The 12,120-nt window shown below is 52.5% G+C and overlaps 2 protein-coding genes across 3 annotated transcripts in view; both read right to left on the minus strand.

Moving 5' to 3' along the window:
- Positions 1 to 12,120, minus strand: part of LOC309336976 (zinc finger protein RFP-like) — a 194,479-nt gene that overhangs the window by 94,550 nt on the left and 87,809 nt on the right. The gene's annotated exons all lie outside the window — the stretch shown is intronic.
- LOC309336836 (uncharacterized protein) lies at positions 244 to 8,167 on the minus strand. The gene is made up of 3 exons (XM_081853232.1): positions 8,014 to 8,167; positions 5,982 to 6,148; positions 244 to 1,608 (listed from the first exon to the last, which is right to left on the minus strand). The coding sequence occupies exons 1-3, from the start codon at positions 8,162 to 8,164 to the stop codon at positions 298 to 300; spliced, it is 1,629 nt and encodes a 542-aa protein (XP_081709358.1). The 5' UTR covers positions 8,165 to 8,167; the 3' UTR covers positions 244 to 297.

Genomic DNA, 12,120 nt, shown 5'->3' on the forward strand with positions numbered 1-12,120 from the left:
GAAGTGTGCTGGGCTCCAATCCAATTAGCTACGCCTAATTGGGCTCCAGTCCAATTAGCTATGCCTAATTTCAATGCCCATGGGTCTCAGTGAGGAGCTGCTACTACAAGCCCAGCGTAAAATGCCCCTCTCTGCCCCCAACTCACACATAAAGACCCTTGACCATCCCACTCTGGGTTTCAAGATCGCTGAGAGGCGGGAAAACTATTAGATAAAGCAAACTTTATTAAGAGAGACCCTGTCTTGGCCCCAACACAAGAGGAGCAGCCGTCCTGGGCAACAGCAGAAACAGGCTTTTCACTCCCAGGTAATCTCCATGTTCAAACCCTCGCTCCTGACTCTCCTGAGGAAGTCATCATAGTCTGCCCTGAAGATGCGTGAGCAAGCCGGCACATCGAGGAAGCTCAGCTGGTTTTCCGAGGATAACAGCAGGTGGATGGTGCTTCCGGACACCCTGGTTTCCATCAAGGAGAGCTTTTGGAGGTGAGTCAGGGCTGTGGCCGGCGGCTCCAGCACCTGCTCAAACACGCTGTCCAGGGAGAAAGGCAGGCAAGCCAGCAGCAAGCTTTCGAGTTGGGGCGAATGTCTCAGCAGGGACACAAGGCATGCTCTAAACACGGCTTTGTGCTGGGACGGAAGGGGGCCTTCTGAGTCAGGGTACATCAGGAAAATGTGCTGGAGGTGGGGGAATTGATGAGGCGCGGGGCTGAAATTTTCCTCCAAGCCTTCGACCATTTCCTCGTCGTCGTCCTCGTCGTCGTCGTCAGGGGCACACACTGCTGGAGGAGGGAGGTTAGCCACCAATTTACGGAGGTTCGGGCAGTGGCCCAGGAAGGTCCAGAAGGAAGAAGCATCTTCGCAGAGAAAGCCGCTCAATGAAAGGGAGTGCAGCTGTGCTCCGAGGGCAGCCGCCATCGGCAGAAGATCAGCAACATCGCACTGGCTGTCGTTGTCAAGGGTCAGGCGGGAGATGTGGCGCCAGGGTGCAAAGTCCTGGCCCAAGCCAGGGCTGCCCTCGAGAATCAGAGTCACGTCGGCCAAGTGCGGGCACACAGCTAAAGCGGCAGGCAGGCAGCTCACTGCCACATCGTCCAATTCTGTGAGGGTCAGCGTGAGCCCGTGGCCGCTATGGGCGGACATCCTGCGTCTCGCCAGCTCCTCCAGGGAGGGGAACTCGGGGGCAACTGGGACGTCGTCGAACTGCCGCCTGTAGATCACGCACACGGCCTCCAGAACGAAAGGGTGGTCCAAGATCGTGAGGCTGCGCAAGGCCAGCAGCAGAAAGACCAAGTGCTGAACCATGCATTGGAGGAGAGGTCTACCCATCAGATAATTGGCTCTGAGCACCTTCAAGGCCGGGGAGCGGAGTGAGCCTGTGGCAGGGTCGTAGGCCAAGTGGAGGAGGCACTCTGGAGACAGCCGGTTACAATCGACGATGTCCAGTTCGAGAAGCTTCCGGCAGTGGGAGCCCACGGCAGCAAGCACCTGGGCATTGCACTGGGTGTTCGACAGGTCGAGTTGGGCGAGGCTCGGCAAAGCTTTCACCAGGTCGACGAGGGAGTCTGCGGGGATCCGGCAGCAGCCTCTGATATCCAGGGAAGACAGGTTCTGCCGTGTCAGGGAAAGAGAAAGGGAAAGGTTTGTTTTTGCTCACGTACAACGGCGTTTGCCGACCTCCAGATTCGCCGGACTACAAATCCAATCAGCCACAGCCAGCGCAGAAGGCGTATGGGGGCAGCACCAAGTTGGCAGAAGTCATTGTAAATACAGTGGTACCTCAGGCTACATACGCTTCAGGTTACGTACACTTCAGGTTACAGACTCCGCTAACCCAGAAATATTACCTCAGGTTAAGTACTTTGCTTCAGGATGAGAACAGAAATTGTGCTCCGGCCTGCATGGCGGCAGCGTGAGGCCCCATTAGCTAAAGTGGTACCTCAGGTTAAGAACAGTTTCAGGTTAAGTACAGACCTCCGGAACGAATTAAGTACTTAACCTGAGGTACCACTGTAAATGGCAGGCTGTGTATTAATGTGTTGGGTTCCATGGAGCCTGTGTGTGTGTGTGTGTGTGTGTGTCCGTCCCTTAATGTCTGCCCTACAGGAACACCTACCAAAACATGGCACCCTTTGCCTGTTGTCATATGTTGCACAAAATGCACAGAAGGCAGAAATTGCTGGTCCAGCGTTCCAATGTTAATGGTCTCCCTCTGCTAACAAAGCATCGTACTAAGAGCACAGTGGCCCATAGTACCAATGCAATAAGTAAGAAATGCATACAAGAAACCTCACCGGTTTATTGTCGAATTTGCTTTTGTGAACAGGAAAACAAAGGGCGTCGACTTGAGCACAACTCTCTATGCATCTACACTAGTCCACGAAATGTGCCACCATCAGTTCCATCTGGGGGTTAGGGCCTTAGGGCCACATTCCTCCCTGGGCAATCTTTCCAGGGCCAGATGCCAGTGGTGGTTGTGGCGAGAGGCAAAACTGCCAAGCACAATGCATGTGAAAGTTGTGTTTGTGTGGTAGGCTAGATTCTATGCATGCTCTCTGCAGGCCTGGAACGTTTTGCTGCTGGAGGCAAAAAAGAAAGTAAAAAACCCACAGCTGATAGCTGCTATCACTGTACAGTGGTACTGCGCGTTGCAATTCACCGCTTCTGCGCATGACGTCATTTTGAGCGCCTGCGCATGCGCGAGCGGCGAAACCCGGAGGTAACGCGTTCCGTTACTTCTGGGTCGCCACGGAGCATAACCTGAAAACGCTCAACCTGAAGAATATTTAACCTGAGGTATGGCTGTTCTTCGTCACTGCTGCCATGCTCCAGCCTTCCTCCATGAGCACATTATGCCGTGCCCCCTACTGCTACCACAGAGGGAAAGGGCTTAGCAGGGGGGGCAGCGGTGGGAGGCGGGGAACAGCCACAGGAGAGGCTGAACCACACTATTTTCCCTCTGTGCTTTCTAGACACGGGTGCACACTTTTCCGGACCGTGTCAAAGCACTCCTTGCCGCCGCCGCACTCCCTGTGAAAACACACACTTCAATGCTTTCTCAAATCAATGGAGAACCCAAATTGCCATTTGTTCCGATTCAACGTTACAGAGCGGGGTTTCTCCGGGGAAAGCAATTGGAGGTGTTTGGACACACAAGACCTTTCCCAGAATGCGTGGAGCGAAAGTTAAGTGTGGGAGAGCCCTTTGGTTCACACAGCAATCATTTTATTAAATGGAGGCTTTCCTTAACTGATCTCCAGTCTCTCTCTCTCTCTCCTGTGGATCGTGCGCCCAGACTGTTCTGAGATAATCAGATGGCCCAACATCAATAGCAATAATAATAATAATAATAATAATAATAATAATAATAATAATTTATTATATATACCCTTGCCCATCTGGCTGGGTTTCCCCAGCCACTCTGGCTGGTTCCCAACAGATTAAAAACACGATAAAAGATCAAACATAAAAAACTTCCCTAAACAGGGCTGCCTTCAGATATCTTCTAAAAGTCAGATAGTTGTTTATTTCCTTGACATCTGATGGGAGGGCGTTCCACAGACAGTGGTGGAGGAACATGCTACAGCCCCCGGAGCGGAGAACAGGCGGTGGCGTGGCTGGCACACAGCACAGGGACATGGCACGTCGCCCATGGGGACATGGCGCATTGCCGCGGGGGCGTGGCATGTGGCACCCATCCCGGGAAGGGGTTGTGTACGTATCAGCGGGGGGGCGGCCACGATGGAACCCTTTCCCCAAATGCTACCCGGTGCAGCCCACTCCCTCATTCCCCCTTCGTACACCAGTGTCCACAGGGTGGGCGCCACTACCGAGAAGGCCCTCTGCCTGGTTCCCTGTAACCTCGCTTCTAGCAGGGAGGGAACCTCCAGAAGGCCCTCAGCACTGGACCTCAGTGTCTGGGCAGAATGATGGGGGTGGAGACGCTCCTTCAGGTATACTGGACCGAGGCCGTTTAGGGCTTTAAAGGTCAGCACCAACACTTTGAATTGTGCTCGGAAACGTACTGGGAGCCAATGTAGGTCTTTCAAGACCGGTGTTATATGGTCTCGGCGGCCGCTCCCAGTCACCAGTCTAGCTGCCGCATTCTGGGTTGGTTGTCATTTATGGGTCACCTTCAAAGGTAGCCCCACATAGAGCGCATTGCAGTATCCAGCATGCACCACTCTGGCGAGACAGTCAGTGGGCAGATAGTGTCTCAGCCTGCGTACCAGAATTGACCTGCGCCTCCATGGACAGCTGGAAGTCCAAAATAACTCCCAGGCTGTGCACCTGGTCTTTCAGGAGCATAGTTGCCCCATTCAGGACCGGAGTCTCCCCCTCACCTACCCACCCCACCCCCACCCCAAAACAGTACAGTGGTACTTCGGGTTACAGACGCTTCAGGTTACAGACTCAGCTAACCCAGAAATATTACCTCAGGTTAAGAACTCTGCTTCAGGATGAGAACAGAAATCGTGCTCCGGCAGCACGACAGCAGCAGAAGGTCCCATTAGCTAAAGTGGTACCTCAGGTTAAGAACAGTGTCAGCTTAAGAACGGACCTCTGGAACGAATTAAGTACTTAACCCGAGGTACCACTGTACTTCTGTCTTGTCAGGATTCACCCTCAATCTGTTAAACCACCACCCATCCTCACACCTCCAAACACTCACACAAAATAGAGAGAACTAATTAAATAGTGGAAACCAGGCCGCTTGGAAAGGGTGTTTCATCCTTCGGCAAGAACTTAAACTGAGTCAATTGCTGTGTTGTTACCTGTTTTGACTTTCTTAAGAAGGAGTGAAGTTGAGACCAGGCCAACCATGGAAACGGGACACCCACAAATTTCTCTTTCACTGCAGGGACCAGTAAGGAACTCTGCACATAAAGCTTCCGCAAACCATTGTTTCTTCGAGTGCCATTCCTCCACACTAAGAGCCGTGTGCGGGCGGTGTGGGCGAGTCTCTCTCCCTCCCCCCCGCCTCGGGCGGGGAAGGGCCGATGGAACTCCTCGCGCCAGGACGACGGCAGGCTCGATGTGCTGCTTAGCATCCCCTCCAACCAGTGCAGCATCTTAATGTCGTGATTTCCCCCCTGCATCCCTTTCATAACTATTTTTATAAAACATTTGTCCATCCATAGTTCAAATTTTTACTACACGTTTTCTGTCAATCCTACCAATACAGTGGTGCCCCACAAGACGAACGCCTCGCAAGACGGAAAACCCGCTAGACGAAAGGGTTTTCCGTTTTGGAGGCGCTTCGCAAAACGAATTTCGTATGGGCTTGCTTCACAAGACGAAAATGTCTTGCAAGTTCCTGCGGGTTTTTCCCCCTCCCCCCCCCTTTTTCTAAGCAGCTAAGCTGCTTATCAGCTGATCTGCTAAACTGATAAGCCACTAAAAGCCGCTAAACCGCTAATAGCGCTAATCTGCTAAGCTGTCAATGGGCTTGCTTTGCAAGACAAAAAAACCGCTATACGAAGAGACTCACAGAACGGATTAATTTCGTCTTGCGAGGCACCACTGTATATGTAACCCTTTACAATAGCTTTTCAACTAAATTATAAACTTTCCCCATTCTTTATTAAAGCGGTCCTCTTCCTGGTTTCTAATTCTGCCTGTAAGCTTTGCCATTTCAACGTCGTTCATCAGTTTTGTCTGCCACTCTTGCTTGGTGGGAGTTGTAGACCCTTAGGATCATCTAGTCCAACCCCCTGAAAAACACAATCAGTGGCAGCAAAAGCAGCATGGCTTCATCAGTGCCGGATTTCTGTATAAGCTTAGCCAAAATCCCTTATTTTGGCTGCTGATCCCTTATTTTCGAGGCTGCTGGTCCCTTATTTTCGAGGCTGCTGGTCCCTTATTTTCAAATCTGTAAGTTGACAGCTGTGGCCAGGAGATAGCAAGAGAGGAGTCCCCATTTTAGAGGAAGGAGCTGCCCCCACAGGAGCCAAGTCAGAGCACAAAGCATGCACACCCCTTACCTTGCAACGCACTGCAATGATGTCAGCAACGGCCTTGATGACCAGCCTTGGGCACATATTCAAGCTCAGCACCGTCAGCTGTGGCACCAGGAGGAAGCGCAGGACCGGTCGGTTCAAGCGATTGCCTTCCTCCATTAACTTGAACAGCTTCTGGACAAGGGAGTCAGCTGATTGGGGAGGAAATACCCAGATCTAAACACAAAGCTTTGCACAACCATTAGACACATGCTTTGCTCAGGTGATTGGGAGCTAGAAGCAAACCAGAAGGCGCAGAGGGTGACAGCAGGACATTACAGGGAAAGTTCCCCTGGCTACAGGGAAGCAGGCAGAGGGCCTTCTCGGTAGTAGCACCCGTCCTGTGGAACACCCTCCCGTCAGATGTCAAGGAAACAAACAACTATCTGATTTTAGAAAACATTTGAAGGCAGCCCTGTTTAGGGAAGTTTTTAATGACTAATGTTTTAATGTATTTTTAATATTTTGTTGTAAGCCGCCCAGATTGGCTGGGCAAACTAAGCCAGATGGGCAGGGTATAAATAATTAATAAAAAATACTATTATTATTAGCCAACCAGTCACTGACATGCTCCCTGGCAAAGACTTTGCCAGATTTTGCTTAGCTTTTAAAATCTGGATAGCCAAGTGATCTACCAGAACAGGAGGCTGCATAAGAAAAGGTGCTGCTAAGAGCAAAACAAAATGTTAAAATACAATAGTCTGTCAAACATTAAAAGCTTCCCTAAACAGGGCTGCCTACAGATGTCTTTTAAAGAGAGGATAGCTGCTTATTTCCTTCATATCTGATGGGAGTGCGTTCCACAGGGCGGCCACCAGTACCGAGAAGGCCCTCTGGCTGGTTTCCTGCAACCTCACTTCTCGCAATGAGGGAACCGCCAGAAGGCCCTGGCGCTGGACCTCAGTGTCTGGGGTGAACGATGGGGGTGGAGATGCTCCTTCAGGTATACAGGACCGAGGCCGTTTTGGGCTTTAAAAGTCAGCACCAACACTTTGAATTGTGCTCGGAAATGTACTGGGAGCCAATGCAGGTCTTTCAAGACTGGTGTTATGTCGTCTTGGCAGCCGCTCCCAGTCACCAGTCTAGCTGCCACATTCTGGATTAGTTGTAGTTACTGGGTTACCTTCAAAGATAGCCCCACATAGAGCGTATTGCAGTAGTCCAAGCGGGAGATAAGCAGAGCATGCACCACTCTGGCGAGACAGTCCGCGGGCAGGTATGGTCTCAGCCTGCGTACCAGATGGAGCTGGTAAACAGCCGCCCTGGACACAGAATTGACCTGCGCCTCCATGGACAGCTGTGAGTCCAAAATGACTCCCAGGCTGTGCACCTGGTCCTTCAGGGGCACAGTTACCCCATTCAGGACCAGGGAGTCCTCCACACCTGCCCGCCTCCTGGGGAACTTTGCTCTGGACCACAACTCCCATCATCTCTGTCTACAGGCCGTGCTTGCTGGGGCCCATGGGAATTGGAGTCCAACAGCAGCTGGGCGGCCACCTGCTCCCCAGCTCTGTCTTAAGAGATGGAGCCTTCCTACCTAGGCAGCTTTTCTAGCCAGGTGAGCGTCAGAACCAGTTTTTACAGGACCACCTGCATAGGATACTACAAGAAGAGAAGGAGAGTTTGGATTTGATATCCCGCTTTATCACTACCTGAAGAAGTCTCAAAGTGGCTAACAATCTCCTTTCCCTTCCTCCCCCACAACAGACACTCTGTGAGGTGAGTGGGGCTGAGAGACTTCAAAGAAGTGTGACTGACCCAAGGTCACCCAGCAGCTGCATGTGGAGGAGCGGGGACGCGAACCCGGTTCACCAGATTTCGAGACTACCGCTCTTAACCACTACACCACTCTGGCTCGCTCGCCAGAGATGCAAACTGCAGGAGGTTACAGGGCCAAGACGCCCCCCCCCCCCAAATGCTTTGCCAGATTGCCTTTTTGAAATGCGATCTGTGGCTTGGCCATGGGGTCTTTGTGGCCAATCTCTCCTCTGCCTCCCATCTGTCATGCCCCTCTTACGCAGGCAGATGTAGGGCTCTGTAACAGAGCGAACGCGGTGTCCGTCCTGGTGGTTTTCCGCACAAGCTTTGGCCCAGATGCGCTGGATATTTTTAGCCACATTCTCCAGGCACAGCCATTCCAGCGAGCGGACCGTTCTCCTCTTGGGCATGGAGCTGCTGGAGACAGAAGAATGAGAGAAAGGTGAGGGGGAAAGCTAGGCCTTTGCAAGGTAGGTTTTCAAGTCAAAACTGTAAACACCACGACTGATCTGTTAAGATCCTGCCTAGGACTCTTTCCTTTCTTGATTACAGTGGTACCTCGGGTTATGTACGCTTCAGGTTACAGACTCCGCTAACCCAGAAATAGTACCTCGGGTTAAGAACTTTACCTCAGGAGGAGAACAGAAATCACACGGCAGCGGCGCGGTGGCAGTGGGAAGCCCCATTAGCTAAAGTTCTCAGGTTAAGAACAGTTTCAGGTTAAGAACAGACCTCCAGAATGAATTAAGTTCTTAACCCAAGGTACCACTGTATTGTGTCAGGTATGCACCAGCTATTTCCTGGCACCCCACAAATCCCAGGTAGGCTCCCCTGGTACTGATGTCCTTTCAGAGGCGGGTGAACTGGTGTATCTAATTTTAACCGAATGATTTTCAATGAAAACAAAACCAGACGTTGTTTTCGTTCAGTTTCTGAAAGTTTCCCTGTTAGGAGAAGGTACAAATTTATAAAATGATTTCTAACTCAACTTTGTATTTCATATTCTTTGGTGCTGAATCCTCATCAGCCTTGCTAAAATCTGTGTCAGCCAGCCCAAAATTAGCCAAGTATTCCAAAGGTGGTCAGTACTTGCTGGCTGGTCACTGAGTGTAACGAAGTAGATCAGTTAAATGCAGGAGTCAGCAACCTTGTGGGGGGCCGGACTATTGTTTTTTGGGGGGGGGATGGACAAATTCCTATGCCCCACAAATAACCCAGAGGTGCATTTTAAATAAACGCACACATTCTACTCATGTGAAAACACCAGGCAGGCCCCACAAATAACCCAGAGATGTGTTTTAAATAAAAGGACACATTCTACTCAGGTAAAAACACGCTGATTCCCAGACCGTCCGCGGGCCAGATTTAGAAGGCAGTTGGGCCGGATCCGGCCCACGGGCCTTAGTTTGCCTACCCATGAGCTAATGCTTCTGACTTCGAGACGTATAAACACTAGCAACTATATATGGCTGCTGAAACAAAAACTGTGGGTGGGCAAGAAGAGATTAGGACTAATTATTTGTGTGAAAAGACACTTTCTAATTTTGTTTTCAAGTGCTTTAAGGCTGTTATGCACCAGCTTGGGAGGGCAGTGCCCCCTTATTAGGTACTTCACAACGGTAAAGAGTCCTAGACTGAAGTTATGTTCACCCGTCTTTAATTTCAATCTTGCATTGTTAAGCTTTGTAACCCACTCTTTACCAGGTGGTGCCAAAAATGGGTACATCCACATGTAATCAATTTAACAAGCACGCGGGTGGCGCTGTGGGTTAAACTACAGAGCCTAGGACTTGGTGATCAGAAGGTCAGTGATTCGAATCCCCGCGACGGGGTGAGCTCCCTTTGCTCAGTCCCTGCTCCTGCCCACCTAGCAGTTTGAAAGCACGTCAAAGTGCAAGTAGATAAATAGGTACCACTCCAGCAGGAAGGTGAACAGCGTTTCTGTGCGCTGCTCTGGTTCGCCAGAAGCAGTTTAGTCATGCTGGCCACATGACCCAGAAGCTGTACGCCGGCTCCCTCGGCCAATAAAGCGAGATGAGCGCCGCAACTCCAGAGTCGGCCACGACTGGACCTAATGGTCAGGGGTCCCTTTACCTTTACCTAAGCAATAGGGCACCATTCTAAGCGTATTCCGGAGTCACAGAGCCACTATGGGGAATGCAACACCTGGGGTTGGTGCATATCGGAAATCTAAGGGGGGGGGGCGAAAAAAGTAATAGGATTTTGCAAGGCTCCCTTGTGCATGCTGGCTACAGACCCGTCGAGGACACACTCCGGAACAGAGACGCGGAGGGCAGGTCGGAAGAAACAGCCCGCGGCTGTTGGGACAGGCCAACTCGCGTTTGCCTTTGGAAATCAAACAGAATTCCTGGCCCAAACTAAGACGCGCCCCGGGGTCAGGAAACCCACGAGGTGGTCGCGGGGGGCTCACGAGCTGGGGCCAAGACCGGCGGAACAGGGGAAGCCGCCGAGCCCGTGCTGCCTCCCAGGAAGGCACGGCAGGCGCCTCCGCCCCAGAATAACGCCGGGGAAAGCGGAGCAAAAAAGCGCCCTTGGGGGAGGCGCCCGAGAGACGCGCCCCGTCCCGGGCCACCTGCGTACTCTACTGAAGGGGGGGGAGAGAAACGGGCGCGGAGGGCACCCCTTCACCCCCCAAAAATGCACCCTGGTCGCCCCCCTTTGACAACCGTCTGGGGGCAGGAGTGGATCTGCCCACCAGAAAGCTCCGATGGTTCCCACATTTCCTCTCCCGTCTCCAGGCTTCGCTTGCAGGCAGCAGACGCCCACCTGAGCAGATACCGCCCGCTTCTCCCGCGCTTACTGCAGCGCCCAGGACGCCCACCGCCCTCTCCTCCCCACTGCCTTGGCGGGGTGGGGGGCGGGAAGGCAAAGAAGCCCCGTCCCGCTCCTCTCTTCCCTTCCGCCGCGGAGCTCTTGCCTTGCCTCTGCGGACGCGCCGTCGAAAAAACAGGAGCGAAGACGCACGTGGCGAGCAGGAACCAAACTAAGACTGGCGGCGGGGGGCGGGGCCTCTTCAAGGTTCGGCCCGGGTAAGCCACGCCCCTTCACCGAAGGCGCCGTTTTCCTAGGCAGGGTTGGGTCCCAGCTGTGTGTTGCACCTGCGCAGTGCCGTCGGAGCCCGGCAGGTGTAAGCGCGCCCTTGATGGGCAAAGGCGGCCTTCGGAGCGTCTGGCAGCTTAGAGCCCGGGCTCGTGCCTGGCGGGGCGCGCTGCGATTGGTTGGCTCCGGGAGCGAGGGTTGAGGGTGGGGGAAATCCTGCGGGCAAAGTTGCCTTGAGGGAGACCTTGAAAAGGCTGCAGCCCAAGAGTGGTTACATGGTTGTTTTTCATGCCAGGGACGCTTCTAGGATTTTTATTTCTAAATACATCAGTGTTTCCCAGACTTAGCTCTCCAGCTGATTTTGGTGGGTGCAGGGACATCCAAAAGGAGCACCCCAGCCAGTGCTCTGCTCCCTGCCAGGCTGAGGCATAGCTGTCAACTTTCAGATTTGAAAATAAGGGATCAGCAGCCTTGAAAGTAAGGGATTAGCAGCCTCACCTGTCCTGGGATATCTAACAATCCCAGGGATATCTAACAATCTGGGAAGAAGGGACGTGGGTGCAGAAGGGATGCGGGTGGCGCTGTGGTGTAAACCACTGAGCCTAGCGCTTGCCGATCGGAAGGTCGGTGGTTCGAATCCCAGCAACAGGGTGAGCTCCTGTTTCTCGGTCCCTTCTCCTGCCCACCTAGCAGTCTGAAAGCACGTCAAAGTGCAAGTAGATAAATGGGTACCGCTCAGGCGGGAAGGTAAACGGCGTTTCCGTGCGCTGCTCTGGATCGCCGGAAGCGGCTTAGTCATGCTGGCCACATGACCCGGAAGCTGTACGCCGGCTCCCTCGGCCAATAAAGCGAGATGAGCGCCGCAACCCCAGAGTCGGTCACGACTGGACCTACTGGTCAGGGGTCCCTTTACCTTTACCGTAAGGGCTTCCTCAAGCCTCATTCATTTAGGTTCAAAACTCCATTCATAAAGTGCCTCTCTGCTCAGATCCCTGAGAGCCACGCAACAGCAGCCCGTAGGGTCAAGAGGAAAATGACAGCAACATATCTATCTGCAAAGGCATTGCATGTGTCTAGGGAGGCCAGCTCAGTTTGCCGAAGGAGCCTGCGACTCCAGGACAACACAGGAAATCAATGAATATGGCAAACAGTGATTCACTGGATCTACATATTGGCTCAATATGAGAAAACTTTAGAAGTGCATAAGAAATCACTCGTTGTATCAATCTTCTCTGATCCAATGGCATTAAGGACCCAGGGAAATGAGGTTTCAGGAGAGGGGTTAGTAAGTCCACTCCATAATCCC

This window comes from Podarcis erhardii, assembly GCF_964252035.2.
Source record: "Podarcis erhardii genome assembly, chromosome: 2".
NCBI classification, from domain to species: domain Eukaryota; kingdom Metazoa; phylum Chordata; class Lepidosauria; order Squamata; family Lacertidae; genus Podarcis; species Podarcis erhardii.